The sequence below is a fragment of the Leuciscus leuciscus genome (genome assembly GCF_965113295.1).
Source record: "Leuciscus leuciscus genome assembly, chromosome: 1".
In the NCBI taxonomy this organism is placed as follows: Eukaryota; Metazoa; Chordata; class Actinopteri; order Cypriniformes; family Leuciscidae; genus Leuciscus; species Leuciscus leuciscus.
This window is the reverse complement of record NC_138725.1, coordinates 76847683-76863426: the sequence shown is the minus strand read 5'-3', so window position 1 is coordinate 76863426 and position 15744 is coordinate 76847683. Positions and strand designations below refer to the sequence as shown.

The 15744-nt window shown below is 35.5% G+C and overlaps 3 protein-coding genes across 3 annotated transcripts in view; 2 read left to right on the top strand and 1 right to left on the bottom strand.

Moving 5' to 3' along the window:
• The first annotated feature begins 2065 nt into the window (after positions 1-2065).
• otop2 (otopetrin 2) overlaps positions 2066-15744 on the top strand; it is a 33074-nt gene continuing 19395 nt past the window's right edge. Inside the window, exon 1 of the mRNA XM_082185614.1 lies at positions 2066-2113. The gene's annotated coding sequence lies outside the window, so the exon portion shown is untranslated. The remainder of the gene's footprint in view (positions 2114-15744) is intronic.
• Positions 8441-11886, bottom strand: LOC309504296 (Golgi apparatus membrane protein TVP23 homolog B). The gene is made up of 7 exons (XM_082177340.1): positions 11787-11886; positions 11446-11516; positions 11160-11304; positions 10051-10140; positions 9108-9233; positions 8788-8916; positions 8441-8716 (listed from the first exon to the last, which is right to left on the bottom strand). The coding sequence occupies exons 1-7, from the start codon at positions 11796-11798 to the stop codon at positions 8690-8692; spliced, it is 600 nt and encodes a 199-aa protein (XP_082033466.1). The 5' UTR covers positions 11799-11886; the 3' UTR covers positions 8441-8689.
• amn (amnion associated transmembrane protein) lies at positions 13051-15638 on the top strand. Its single transcript, XM_082186035.1, has one exon. The coding sequence runs from the start codon at positions 13109-13111 to the stop codon at positions 14540-14542; it is 1434 nt and encodes a 477-aa protein (XP_082042161.1). The 5' UTR covers positions 13051-13108; the 3' UTR covers positions 14543-15638.

The following is a 15744-nucleotide window of genomic DNA, read 5'->3' as shown; positions in this document are numbered from 1 at the left end:
GATTGAATTTCCAATAACATTTATGCATTTATCCAAAGCGACTTACATTGCATTTCAAGGAACACATTTACATTCTTATCGGTTCTTGCTTTCCTTGGGAATCAAACCCACAACCTTGACAATCAAACCCGTGACCTTGACATTTCAAGTGCCAAAGCTCTACTGTTTGAGCCACAGGAAGGCTTCACTAAACAACATACACCTGTGATAAGTGTGCAGACTAGCCCGTGATCCCTTATGTAACATTATACTGCAAAATATAATATATATTACATAATATATTTCCATATATGGGGAAACTAGACCTAATATTTTTCAATATACTGCATGCATTGCCCATGTATGGCTATATATTAATACATTATAAAATATTTATAAATTAACACATAAATAGCATTACATGTAATATTCACAAATTGTATCCTTTTTTTGTGTACATATATTGCACATACATGTTCTCATATAAATGTGAATGTATGTTCACACACACATATATACACACACACATTCACGGAATGAGTTACAACAGATTTCTAGTTCCCAGCATGCTTTGCTTCTGACTGTTAAAGTTAAAATTAAGAGTTATTTGATGTGTTTTGCTCAATATTAATATAGGGGGAGATCTGTTAGTGTTTAATACTCTATTATTTTGGAAATTTAAAGTTTTTCTGGTGTGTGTGAGTTTTTGGGGTTATAATGTTCATAATGACAGTGGTTCGGCTGACGATTGGCAATAAATCACTAAGATATAATTATGGTTGGGCACGCTTCAACACAGTGAAAGTCTCCTGGCTAAATATTTTAGTACATGCAGGTATAATTGTGCTTTTGTTAGCAAGCTTGAAAATATGAAATATTTATAATGTAAATAATTCTAAAAATATAAGAGATTTGTCACATTATATATTTCTCTGTAAAAAGTGATCTTGACTTAACTTAAAAAATATTTGTAAACCCATTGCCTTAAAATTATTAAATAAATAAACGTGATGCTTAATCGAAAAAAATAAGTAATGTGGAATTGTCAAGTTCACATAACTTTTTTTTTTTTTCAATGAAGCATTAAGCTTAGTTACTTAATCATTTTAAGGCCACGGGTTTAAAAAAAAATTAAGTAAGTGAACTGATCACTTTTTACAGTGTATGTGTGTGTTTATAATGCATATATATGCAATATATTACACATGCAGTGCCATATCTGATCACATATGCATCTATATATATACTGAATATAAACGTACATACATTGTGATATATTAGTAATATATTAACGCAATGTATTATTCTGTATATTTTCAAATATACTGTTAAACCATTTAATACATTGATTGTTTATATATAGGGAACTATATTTTTTTTCATAAGGGATGGCTGGATGATTTTAGAGTCTAATTGAGTGATTACCTCTCAAACCAAGTCATTTGTCATCTGTATATTTGCAGATTCAAAGCAGAAAATCAACATCTGAAAGCCACAAGTGAGCAACTCATCTGTCCATCCTCCTCTAGTGTTCATAAACTCAGTCATTTAGTTAGTCCGTTTAATACAATCGCATGCTAAATCAATCAAATAAGTTGATTTTCCTTTCTAAATGTTTAATATGAATAAAATAGTGCGCAAACTGTCAATGAAGAGGTAAATATCATGATGCAACAATTGTACAATTGCAAAAATGTAAAGTCGTTAAACCAGTTCAGACTGTGGGATTAAAAGTGGATCTGTGGGTCCGTTGATAAAAGAAAGCGTGCATGACTCATTTTAAGGGTTATTGCCTTTATGACGCAAGCTAGTAATTCTTTTGCAAAAAAATGAGAGTCGTCTATTATAGAGTGAAGAAAAATGGACTCGGAGTGTGTATTGAGGGTCATATAAACAACCTGTGTTGTAAAAGAGTAAAGGGAGCTACTCAATGAGATCACTTCTGGGAATGTCTGTGTTTGCCGAAGAGACGTTCAGAGATTGCAGTGCGGATTTAACGCTGGTTTTCTAAGAATTTCGACTGACCTGAGGGGTCAAAGGTGGCTTAGGAAGTCTGAGACTCACCTATAAGAAGGCCTTTCCTCTGTCTGGGCGTGGATTTGACACTTGTCGGCACACGGAAGAGTTAAGTTAAGTAAGTACGTTTTAATTTATTTGATTCCTGTCTCTGATAACTTAAGCCTGCTTACAGCTAAAATTATAAATTAGTGTTTTAATGTTTGTTAAAATTAAGATGCGTTACTATTAATGCCATTACATCATTGGATGAGAGAATGCTCTCCGAGCAGCTGATTAATATTAATGACCCAATCAGTACTTTTCAATGCTTTCGAAGAAAATTTGTTGTTGGTTGGTTGCTTGGTCGGCGAAGTTAAGAATGAGTTTGATTGAAAACTTATTGGTATGGATTACCCATCCATTTTATTGGTTCATTCATTGTTTTAATTTTTTTTATTATTGTGCTTTTTGTGTGTTTTTGTTATTTTATTGTAAAAAGCACATTGGTCAAACTGGGTTGTATTTAATGGTGCTATTTGATCAAAATTGCCATTGCCAATTGCTTTCCAATGCAAGTAAAGAACAGTGTTGAACATTATTGGGGTCGTCATCCCTACATAACCCGTACTATCCTCAAACTTTTATTTGATGCTAACAACACACACACACACACACACAACAGTTATGGAGTAAAGCCTGTGATTTAGGGTACGTTTTACAAGACAACGATGCAAAATGATTGTTATTTTAACAGTAAAAGACTGTAAAAATGCTACAGTGAAAAACTGTTAATTGGTTGACAGAAAGTTTCTGTACTATACACGGTGAATAGAGCTAACCGTACATTTAAAGTATTTTACAGTAAAATACCATTAAATTTACAGTTTTTGGAAGTGAAAAAAGAACAAGTCATTGTATATTTTACAGTGAAAACAACGTGAGTTGACATTCCCACAATTCTCTGCGCGACACTTCACATTTATTTTTGTTAAAATAACTATGTTTCCTCATAGTTTTTTCTAATAATTTACGTACATTAGGGTTTTATGTTACAGTACATTAATCTTGTTAAATTAATGTTTATTGCATTTTAAAAATGTCATGTGTGATCACATGACACTGTGAAGCGTCATTGATTGTTTATGATGAGCTTTGATTCATCATGTGACTCTCATCACCACTGTGATTGTCCGTGTATTACTTTGGTACAAAAGAGTTATTAGTACTTCAACAGGTGGGTAAATTAACTTTATATCAGATAGTGATATGTTTGTTTGTTTGTTTGTTTAGTTAAGTCTAAAAAAACCTAAACTGTTGCTATGTTTTATACATGAAATGTATTTTTACATAACATTTGTACATAAAAAAAAAAAAAAAACATTTTTCAAGGTCAGAGTCTTAACATCTCTGAAAAACACACTCTGAAAATGTTTTTTTTCATGTTTTTTTTACATTACATTTACATAAAATACGATAAAAAAAAAAAAAAAATTAAAAAAATTTCAAGGTCAGAGTCTAAACAGACTGTAAACAACTCAAAAAAAAAAATCGAATAAAATACAATTTCTTTTACATATTTTCTTTACATTAAAAAATGTTTTTTTTGCCGTAAACTTTATGGAATTTTTTTACAGTGCGTTCACACGAATCCGTGAAAACGACTAAAAACGCTGTTTTATTCATGTCAGGCCCAGTAATTGGAGATGCCACTTATATGTAATGTATGTACATATGTCACTTATGTAATGTGATGATGTAATGTGTGTGATGTAAAGCAGGGATCTCCATCCCAGCTCCTGGAGAGTTAGGCCGAATCCGAAAAGTAACCCTGAACAGCTCGATTAGCTGGTCCAGACTAGTTTATTTTAAGTAAACATAGTCTATAGGAAACATAGACTAGAAACATAGTGTTTCTTTACAACAGGGAGCTCCAACTGAACACGTAATTTAATTAAATTGATGACGTTGACTTTGACTCTACTGTTTGAACTACAGGAAACATTACCTTTATTGTCCACATGGGGAAATTGTTTTCCACGGCATGCACTTGTATAACACACACAACATAACCAATATACAGTAATCATTATTAAAAATAATAATAATAATGATTTCATTCATGTAATACACATGCGCATGAAGTCACTGTTTTCACAAATTCACGTTTTTGTAGTTTACGCACTGAGACGATAACGGTGTAATTTCTGAAAACGTGCACTCTGAAACCCGTTCTCAAAAGTTTGTGTTTTCTGGCTCCCCGAAATGGCATCGTCGTGTAAATGCACGGCTAAAACGCACAACAAGTTTTCTGCTTTTTGTGGAAAACGGTGTCTCGTAAACGTTCCCCAAGTATGGTGTAAAACTGATTGGTGGAGATTGTTATATCTTTGCGTTTGCAGGTTTGCTTTTATTGAGCGAAGTTGCTTTGTGCACATATATAAAATGGACTCTTTCACACGACTGGATCATATGGGCGTGAAAACTCAAAAGGGTCTGAGGTTAAACACCTGATGATCAAGATAACAGTCGGAAAACTGGTCCAATAATCATCACTGATGTGTTATCAACCTGTTGAGTCTGTGAAAAACCAGTTCAAAGTCTAGATTTTCCACATTTGGGTAGGAGGGTCCCAAAAATCGGTGCTTAATTGGTGTATATCCCGTAACTATTTAATCAGTTTTTCATTGAATTATCTCACTATATAGATATAATCTTATTTGAACAGATATGACAGATAGACATCAGCTATAATAGATAAAAGGCAATTGTTATCGTTGAATGCACTGGAGCGCAAGGTGATTAAAGTGCTGTTGTAATGGGATAAGACAGCAGTGTTGATACCATGATAGCAGACGCTGTTGATACCAACAAACACTTGATTATCTTCTGGCGTCGAGTGTGGTGATGATGATGATGATGATGGAGGAAGATGGCTTTACGTGCAGCGCATTAGTGAGCCAATCAGAACTCAAGTGAGAATATGTCTCTCACTTTCTACATCTAAACTGAGATTTGAGGAAATTAATAGGAATGCACAATATATCGGCCGCCATTTCAGTATCGATATATGTTCATTTTTAATGTTATCGTTATCGGCCCCGATAAGACAATTTGGCCGATATATTAAAGCTGATAAATAATGTATTATTTCCTTCAGCTGAGACTCTTCAGATGTGCACTGTTCATCGTTGAGTTGCTTGAAATATGATTGGAATCACTTTGAAAAAGGAAAATACGGTCTGTCATATCGGCTACATAAAATTATAATGAGAACATTATTATAATTGTGTGTTTGGGACATAGATTTTAATGGTGAGACTTAAGTTTTTTTTGTAATCAGGCTCTCAAAACTTATATATACATTTGGATTTAGATTTATCGGCCAATATACCGATTATCGGCTTTCAAATATAAAGAATTATCGGTATCGGCCGAAATCGGTGCATCCCTAGAAATTGTGGAAAGAAATTTATATAAGTATAGTTGATATTTGCTCATTTTCAATATATTTATATATAAATGGATATAAATGGACACAAATTTAGAGTAATACATTTAATCAGTTGAGAGACAATGTATATATCAGGGAATAAATATATAATTATTGAAGTAATGTTGAAAATCGTTGTGGTTCCCAATTTAATTTGCAATTAATTAATTAATTAAAAGAGAGCCAATCCTTCAGTTCTGAATGTTTTTATGTAACAGCTGCTTAAGTCAAATGTGTTACAGAAATTCTTAAAACATCGACCTCTTGAAGTCCAAACTTAAGATTTACTTCATGTTTGACAGCTTTGAAGTCTTCTATTATGCCTAAAAGATTAAGAATATAGTTTAGAAGACATATCTTTTAAAATGTACAGTATTGAGATCTTGCTCTTGGACATACACACATTTTTGTCCAAAATACACGGCAAAGGAGACTCAAAACTTTTAGGAACTTTAAGATATTTTTTGCTTAATATTCTTAGTTCATGTTTTAGTCATCTAAAATAGCAAACATTGTTACAATTTATGTATTTATTTTTGGTCTCGGTTATGATATTGTCAATACTGGTTTATGTCTAGAAAACGTCATTGTGTACGTGTTTGGTGTGCTCACATGAGACAAACAATACACGGGGACAATGAAGGTTCTGGTTCACTGGAATAGAGATTAATAGAAAGCCGAAATGCTTAGGGCAGAGAACCAGCATGTCAACACTTGGCCTATAGCCTATACTTCATGACTTAAACCTTTCAAGTCTCTATGAACATTAATACATAGAGGCAGGAAGAAGTACTTTAGAAACCAGACTTTATTAATGTTTAAGAGATAGGGTTTGGGGCTGGGTCTGTTGGACTGTTTCTAGGGGACGAGTCTGAGGGAAGAACAGGAGACAATGGTAAGGAGAATGCAGAAGACAAAAGGTAGGCAAAATAAAAAGTGAATCCCCAGAAACAGTCCCACAGACCCAGCCCCAAACCCCATCTCTGCAATAATAATTAATAAAGGCTGGTTTCTACTTCTTCCTGCCTCTATGTATTAATGCTCATGGGTAGCCTAAATGGGTCCCATTCAGACCTTAACATTAAGTATTTTACTGTTATATGTCAACAAGATTCAACAAGACATTTTCACCTGGCTAGACCCAATGTTTAGATCTGTTGTGGTATTTATGCAAATTAGCACAAATTATGCACCGTTTGTCCATGTTAACAAACAATAAAAATAAAAACTTGTAATACATTTTTGGTTTGTCTTGATGTAAGTAATCAACTCAGTTATTTTCATGGTGATATCTAAAGGTTAAACGTTTTACCCTATTCACGTGATAAAAAGAAGGAATAGGCGTATGAATAGGGTATATTTGGGTCTCTTTCGAAACTTTCCCCTAATGGGATTCTTCTTGGACTTTGTTTTCCTTACTCAGGACATATTGAGGATACAAAATCAGTTGAGTTTGCTTCTGTTGCAATTTGTTCAACCTTTTTTCATAAAATGACTGGACTATAGAGATTACGAGAAAGCCGAAATGCTTTAGGGCAGAGAACCAGCAATGTCAACACTTGGCCTATACTTCATGACTTAAACCTTTCAAGTCCCCCTGTAGTCAATAATTGTATCCCTTAAAACTCATCTTTGATCACCAAAACGACAAATATCTTGAACGTAACTCGACACCCTTGCCTCATTTAGTATGCGCGATTCTATGAATATGCAAATGAGCCCCGCCTCCACTCACTCACTCAGCTCAGAGATCCACTAGTTGACGATCACACGTTGATCTGATTGGTTACAAGGTAGTTTGTGACGTCAGAAACACCAGCGATTTCAAAGCGTGTGTTTGAGACTGTCTTTGGTTCACTGCAGTTTTAAGGAGAAAACACTCAGCAATGGTACACATGAGTTTGTCTTAAAGCATATTAAAAACACCACATTGACACATAAACAACATTAAAAACTTGATTTTCACCACAGATGCTCTTTTTTGTTGTTTTCGCTTTGGTAAAAATAGTGAGGATCAGCAAAAATGTATGTCTTTTTAACACAAACAACTATCTACCAAATGCGTTAAAATAAAGCAACGGCTTCATAAACAATTCATTCTGCTTATGTTTCAGGCTCATAAATACATATTGGCTGAGCTAGACCGAGCGTCTACGTTAAATTAGCTTGCGTTGGTGTCTATTAGCATTGCATAATTCATTATATTCATTGATGTGACAGAATAGGTCAGTTTGATTAGTAGAAATCACAAAGTCTACAATAAGCCAGTTTCACTCGGTTCACAAGACCAGGATAGTGGCCTGAACTCTCAAAGTAAACTTCCCAGCTTAAAAAGCCTTTGACTTTTGATTGATTAGTAACTATAGTATAAAACCTCTTTTAAGTGGCTACACATAATGGCTGTTTGTTCATATATTCTCTGAATTCATAAAACCACGTGTACGATCTGACCCACTTCTGATTGTTATATTGCAGCTATCGAACAAAATTTGTCATTCGAGGAGTCATATTTTACTGTGCACAGATGTCATAACTCAGTTTATGGACACAATTAAATCAGGCAAACTACTGTGAGGCTTATAACAACTCAAAAAACAGTCACATGACCTAAAAGCGTTTCAAAAATTGATCAGTCACAACCTTATGAGAGCAAAACTCAGCAGGAACAAACAATCCTAGCAGTGACTAATCATCCAAAGTTATTAAAATGATTTGTAATGTAAGTGAACATATTTATGATGATTCATAATGAAAATGATTGTGAATGTTAAGGTGCTTTACTACGTGTCAAATCTCCCTATTCTGTGGACGGTATCATTTTAAACACAGTTTTATTCTCACTTTTAGTGCTTGAGATCTTAATATATATTTCCTCAAATATTGATTATAGAAAAATACAGCTTTTTTGATACAAGAGAGACACCTGGAGACCAACTGAAGAGACACCACAAACTGAAGAAGACTTCATGACGCTTTTTGATCAGAATTATTCTCCAGTATTATCTGAAATTATATATTTAATTTTAATATATACAATTATTATCCAACAAACAGTCACATACTGTTAGGCTAACACAACCCAGTTTGACCATTTAAGCAAAAAAGAAAATCTTTTCAGTGGAAACATGAAGAAATAATAATTTACCATAAGAAATGACAATAATTAGATTGAGAAACAACCAAATTCTCGCTAGTCAATAACATTGGTTCAGCCACATCACGTCAGGGTCCCTCCGGCTGGTTTAATACCTGTAAGAGGATAAAGCACGGTTAAGAAGTGTTTATGAATGCGTTATATATGCGATAGTATTTCTCTTTACCTTTTTGAAGAGCTTAAAGCCCAAGTAGTTCGTTGCCATGTTCCTCAGTTTAGTTCCACCGCCGACTTTACATCGCACATATCCGTAAAGGTTAGCCCACTGCAACACGACTCCCATTATCACAACCGCCTGCTCACACACACACACACACACACACACACACACACACACACACACACACACACACACACACACACACACACACACACACACACACACACACACACACACACAAACACGTGTCAGGAAGGTTACAGCTCACAGAGGGTTTTCACAGTTAAAACTGATGTATTTATTAAAAAAGAATTAAAAAAACTCACCAACCACTTTATATTGAAGGACAAAAGCGAGCTGAACACAAAGAAACCCCAGAACACCGGACACACGATCAGACCGAACCAGAAAATGCGGGAATCGGAGCTTGAGACCACCTTTTTACTGGTTTCCTGTGAGAAAAAACATAAAAACAGGAATTAAAGGAATAGTTCAATTCTCTCAGTATTTATTCTCCCTTATACGTTTCAAACTAGACGTAACTTTGCAACCACATGTCGACTAACTCTCACTAGAGCATTAGTAGATAATAGACTGTTGGGGTAAGTAGAATAAGTTGACATGTAGTTGTGAAGTTACTTATAGTCAGTAGAAAGTCTAATCAAATCGAAATAAAGTGTTACCAAATTATTGTTTTTTTAAAGAATCTTTGCACAGCTTCTTTTTTTTTTCCTCCATAAAACGATGGTTCACAATGACAAGCTCCCAAAAACAGGACAAAATAACTCCATAAATGTATGCATGATCAGCATGTTCGAATGTGCAGATTGGAGAATAATGTTTTATTGTTCACAGTAAATATGTATTTAAACTGTTTAAACTCTCATGTGACTCCAGAAGACTTTAATGGTGTTGTTTTACTCTGTTTGGTCCGTCCTGAACGCCATTAACAAGTTTCCTTTAGTGCTTCATAGAACAAAGAGAGTTCAGAATTAACTTTTCCTATGAATTGATTGTTCTTTTAATATTTGAACACTGTGACATAAAAGTGGAAATTCCTCTCTATAAAATAAGGTGTTGTGCGTTCACTAACAGTGACAAAACATGACCATTAAACTTTGATCGCGCGGCGATAGCTATATATTAAAGTTGTACATTACCTCAGAATTGTTAGTGACGATCATAAACTTGATTTTTATTATATGGTTGCCCTTCCAGAGTTGCAAAAATGCTTAATTTCCTGCAGTATTGTAAAGTGGCGAGACTCACTGATCTGGATTCAAACATCCATTGACTGCGACCGTCTTCATCAACCTGATTCCACCATCTCAAGCCCACCAACAGCCGTCCCGTCACGTTCTCAAATAAAAACAACACACACACACACACACACATAGAAAAGAACAGGTTTATTATACATTCTTGAAGTCTCATCACAACCCGTTTTTCTTCTATAAACTGGTGCATTTCACGGGGACTTTTATTTTGACAGGCTAATTGTCTCCGCCCATTCCGACATGATGATGTCAGCAAAAATTGATTCAAAGACAGAGCAAGTCATTTTAATGAAAGATTAAAGAAGACTAGCACTTTTTAAATTTGGAACAACATGCATAATAAGACCAGGAAGACCATGGTGCGCTTAAATTTTTTTTAACATTTGTTTTTCTTCTTCATCGGAATGGTACGAAACTTGGTAAAGGTTTTGGCACTTGCTATGTGAACACACACACACAAAATCATGGACATGATTCGAACAGGTTAAATGGTCCTGAAAAAAGAGTCACATTGTGCTCCTCGCGGTCAAAAACGAGCGCATTGGAAATTAATTGCATCTAGTGGAAACTTTTGGTACTGCAGCCAAACAAAATCTGACTGAAAGCTCTTTTTTTTTAGATATCAAGCGCAAATTTTGAACAACTTGTTTAGACTTATGGCTTTGATTTTCTCACAGTTTTAAAGTAAAACATGTTCTTGAAAATATATATTTTATATAAAAAATTTCACATTTTTCATAACAACAAACGTAAAATTCTGTAACTTTTTTTTTAAACTTTCCCTTATCTGCCGAGTGTCGTCTTCGAAAAGAGATCAAACTTAAGTCTGTTGCTCTAAAGATATTCTAGATTTACCACAGTTTAAATTAGAAGTTCAATTTTCAGGTTAATGCTCAAAAAGTGAATAAATGGATTATAAATACAGCGTAAATATAATTTAGTACTATAAAAATCACCTAAAAATTTAAAATATATAATAAAATAACATTATCGAACTAGAATAGTACTTTAATTTCATAGAAATAAAAAATAAATGTCGGAAGAGCACCAGAGGGTTAATAAAGTAAACGTAAGATTTTCGTGTTGATTCCATATGCTCACCTTTACTGTCCAGAAGTCACATGACAGAAGTAAAATGATGGTAACCATGTTGGCAATAAAACTTCGGCTGAGAAACTCACAAAAGAGGTAGACCAGGACTGCACTCGTGCGGAAGAAGAGGTGAAAGAAACACGCCAGAGGGTGTCTGACAACAACAACATATTATTCTTTATCATTCATTCTTTATGGGAAAACTGCTCTATGAGACCTAAATAATCACAGTTTTAAATGTCACTTAATATCAGTTTCTCAAGTCCATTTGTTTTCCCAAAACCTAAAAACTCACTTGATATTTGATTTCTTCTCCATAAATGCAGTTTCATCCTCATGAAATAATGGCACTTCACCCAGAGAGTCCTTCAAAACAAACGATCCCAGTTCAGTTTTTACCACTACATCTTTTAAAATATATAGTGCTAAAAGATATATATTTTAAAGTGTCTCTGAATAAGTTTTTTTGTAGTTATATTAGTGCAACGGTTATTTAGTTATCCTTCATCCAAAAGTCATGCAGAAATCTGCACTTAAACTTGACAGTACATCCAAAAGTATGCATACGATAATATTTAAGCATTGAGGGCTCTTTAATAAAGTATTTCTTTAAAGGGAATATAAGTGACAACTCACCTGTCTGATCATGTTGGCGAAGGTAGTCTTACTTCCTGGTTACGTGTATGTAAACACACGCGTCCACACACACACACACACTCTATGAGAAGCAAAAGTTACTGATATTTCATTTGAGCTTTAATGTACTTCCTTTAGGGGGCGCTTGGTGGCTCAATAATGATTCCTCAAATTGAGTCAAAGGGCAAATCTCACGACGTTTTAAACTTTTAAAACATAAAAAAGATTGTTACATCTCATTTAAAAAAGGAAATCTACCGTAGAAATGTAAAAAAAATAATGAACGATTGTGATTGGCCGATTATCTGACTAACGGCGGTTAGAAAAACACCATACATCACGTGACAACGCCGTCTTCATTCATGCAGTTTCAGCACCGGTCCTGCACAAACATAAGGGTTTCTATTTTAACTAATACATAAACAATAAAGCTTATAAGCTGTTCTGAAACTAAAGTAGAAGGTCAACAAAGTCCAAGGTGAAAAGAGTTTTGCTTATCTTGGTACGTTGTTTAAAGTCAACATTCCCTTATTTTAGTCAAGTCCACTTCATTTGTATTGTCCTTTTCACATTGTTTTAAAGCAGCTTTACAGAAAATCATGATGTTAAAGTTCATATTATTTTAATATTGTCATGTTTTATATGTTTCTCTAGAGCTGGGTGATAACATAGTTCACATTTTGCTAAGATACAAGTAATCAAGCAGTTGTAACTTGGAGAACTAATCATAGTAAATGAATACGCTTATCCTGCAAGGTGCTTTGTGTTTTATCAAATGGCTTGAAGAAACACTTCATCTCTGAAGTATCCTGCACTTTTCAGCCAATCAGAAACACAATTTGCCTGTCAATCATTTTGCATGTTTGGGTTTTCTGGCATGGAATTGGCTGTCGTGTCTTTGGTGGTTGTAGTAGTGATGGGACTAGTCTAATTCAGTGGCTAATCTGGCGAAGTTAGCAAAATGGTGGAAATGGCTCACAGCGTCATTCAGTACTGAAGTAGCATGGCGCAGTCTGGCGACATGGCATCATTTAAGAAGAAATGAGAGAGAGAGAGAGAGGGAGAGGTAAGGTAACAAAGCATTTTCTCTCCTTTCCTACGTCATGTTTTCCTGCTAGAAGTACGCAATAGAGGTCCAACAGTTGGCCTATTAAATATTCCACAGTCATCCCAATGTGTGCCTTTGTCGTCATCGTAGTAGATGTTTTACTGACAAAATAGCTCTTGTGAATTTTTCACCAAGTTACAGCTTGGACTCTCATGTGACGGTCGCACCGTTAGCGTCTGACCAAAGGTCGTTCTGTGTGTTTCTCATTCCTCTCATGATGGCTCTTCGACACAACGTCCTGCTTTTCCTTTGCATTTTAAATCCATTTGCCGATGCTCTCTACAAGCAATGGATCCCAGACACCAATTTTGAGAACGCAACCAACTGGGATAAAGGCTCTGTTCCCTGCGGGAATGACCAAGTGGTGTTTCTAGCTCAGAGGAAAGTATCGGTGTACGTGGAAACGTCTCACACTCTCACTGGGATGAGTTTGCCGGTGGATGGACAGCTGATCCTGGCGTCTGGCTCTGGGTTTTCCGTGAGAGAAGGAGGAGATCCCGGATGTGGATCCGGAGTCACGGCACAGTTTAAAGACCCTGAGTCTCTGAAATGGTTCGACCCGTCACTGTGGTTAGCCGCGACTTCTATCGACGACCTGCACGGAGGAACATATCAGTTTTCCGTCCACGAGGAGAGCGTCCCATGCCAGTTTGACGACGTCGTGTTTCGAGAGGCCTCCTCTTTCCGTGTGGACGTCTCATGCGATCATGATGTGCCGGTGAAAAGCGTGTCTGTTCTTGGGAAGAAGTTCACCAGCAGCTCTGAGTTTTCCCAGTACTTACCCTCTGATTTCGGCCGGCTCCAGTTCCACGGTTCTTCACCCGTTAGCGTTAGCGGATCAAGTTGTGCAGATATAACGGGATGCATCTGCGACAACTCTAAGAATCGCAACGAGATCTGCGCGAACGTGAAATGCGATCCATTGGAGTGCAAGAAACCCCTGCATCCAGTCGGACATTGTTGTGACGTTTGCGGCGCCGTCGTGGACCTTCGCTTCTCTTCGAACTTCAACTTTGAGTCGTATCGTAATCGGCTCCTGCATCTCTTTCTCAGCCTGCCTAAATACAAAAGTATACAGATGGCCATGTCGAAAGTTTCAAAGGAGCAAAGGCTGCTAGAGTTGATTCCTTTCGGATCCACCCAGGAGATACAGGTGCTGCTTCTGGATCGGGAAACGGGTCAAGATGCCGGGAATCTGGCTGAGAGTCTCGCTCGTGAGATAGTGAAGGATGTGCACGACCACGGATCGAACATCGGCATCACCAGTGCAGATTTCCAGGCATCATCGGGAGCGAGTAGCAGTGAAATGGCGGGAAACAATGCGGGAGTGGTGGTCGGAGCCGTTCTGGGATCCCTGATCGCACTGGGTTTACTCGCAGGCGTTGTTCTCCTCTATCGGCGTGGCTTTGTTACGATGCCCAAAATGCCTAGCATCCCCTCTTTCAGTAAATGGAGGAACAATGGCGACGTCGGGGAGCTTGGTGGCCCGTTGGACCGGGGCTACGACAACCCAATGTTCGACAAGCCGACGATGATGCCAGAAGTACCGGGGCTGTATGGGACAGAGATGGTGAACTCAGTGACCCTGACCCACTCTGGAGTGCATTTCGTCAATCCTGTTTATGATGAAACTGATTTTAATGCATGAATGGTGTGGCTTCAGCTTATCTGATTGTGGATGTGTTGACAAAATAACCTGAATGTGACGATTTCTTAAAGATCACTAATGTTTAAATCTGCAGAGTTGAATCAGTAACTAAATGAAAATGTACCCTAGTATAAAAAAAAATATACCAAAATTAATTTTAAATACATTTATTTCACACTAAGTATACTACAAATCCATTAATATCGCTTGAGACTTACTGATATAAATATTATAATTAAACTTTATTTGGAGTACTTCTTTATTGCACAATGCACATTTCTTAATATCAACCCTTAAAATGTTTAACATCACTATTAGAAAGGATAGTATGATCTCAGTCTTTAAATGCAATATATTTAAAGTGTACCTAAAGTGTACTTGCAATAACCTCAAGTCAAATAACCTGAATGTGACAATTTCTTAAAGATAAATAAATAAGGCTTTTTAACAATCACTGATGTTTAAATCTGCAGAATTGAATCAATAACTAAATGAATATGTACCCTAGTGAAAAAAAAAACGAATATCAAAATGTACTTTATATACATTTATTTCATACAAAGTATGTCCATTAACATATTTACTGACATGTCGCTTGAGACATAAATATAAATATAATTAAACCTTATTTAGAGTACTTCTATAATGCACAATGCACCTTTATTAATATTATGTGTACCTAATGTAACTTGCAATAGTTCCACTTTAACACAATCAAATATACTTATGTTTATCTTTAGTTGAACTTCAACACTATTTCTGGATAACTAAAGTGCATTAAGCACAAAATTAGTTGTTCCAACTTTAAGTATAACAATTTAGTGTACCAACAGTACAATTGCAGGGTATTTATATTAGGTACATAAATATATAAATGTATTTGTAGTGTACTTAGCATAACATAAATGTATTTAAAATTAAATATTGTGTTTTAAATGTAATAAATGCAATATTAATTTCATTTTAGAATATTTATGTTTCCCTTTGTGCTTGTGGTAAATGGAAAATTCACACATGCAAAATTTTCTGTACTTTCATCCCACACAATGGTATTTCTCGTGATTAAAAAATTAAATAAAACCATGGTTATCTGATATTTTTGGCTATAATATTGTGTTATATTACTCTTTTAAATCCGGGTTAAATTCCGGGTTTAACTCGAACCTGCATTTGAATGAATAAATAAATAAATAAATAATGAT

What these genes read in the sequence shown, in the direction of transcription:
- LOC309504296 (XM_082177340.1), bottom strand. An exon ending in GAGAAGAAATCAAATATCAA is followed by an intron (nt 11,305 to 11,445) that starts GTGAGTTTTTAG and finishes TGTTGTTGTCAG; the next exon opens with ACACCCTCTGGCGTGTTTCT. An exon ending in GGATGTTTGAATCCAGATCA is followed by an intron (nt 9,234 to 10,050) that starts GTGAGTCTCGCC and finishes TTTTTCTCACAG; the next exon opens with GAAACCAGTAAAAAGGTGGT.
- amn (XM_082186035.1), top strand. Translation starts at nt 13,109, where the DNA reads ATGATGGCTCTTCGACACAACGTCCTGCTTTTCCTTTGCATTTTAAAT.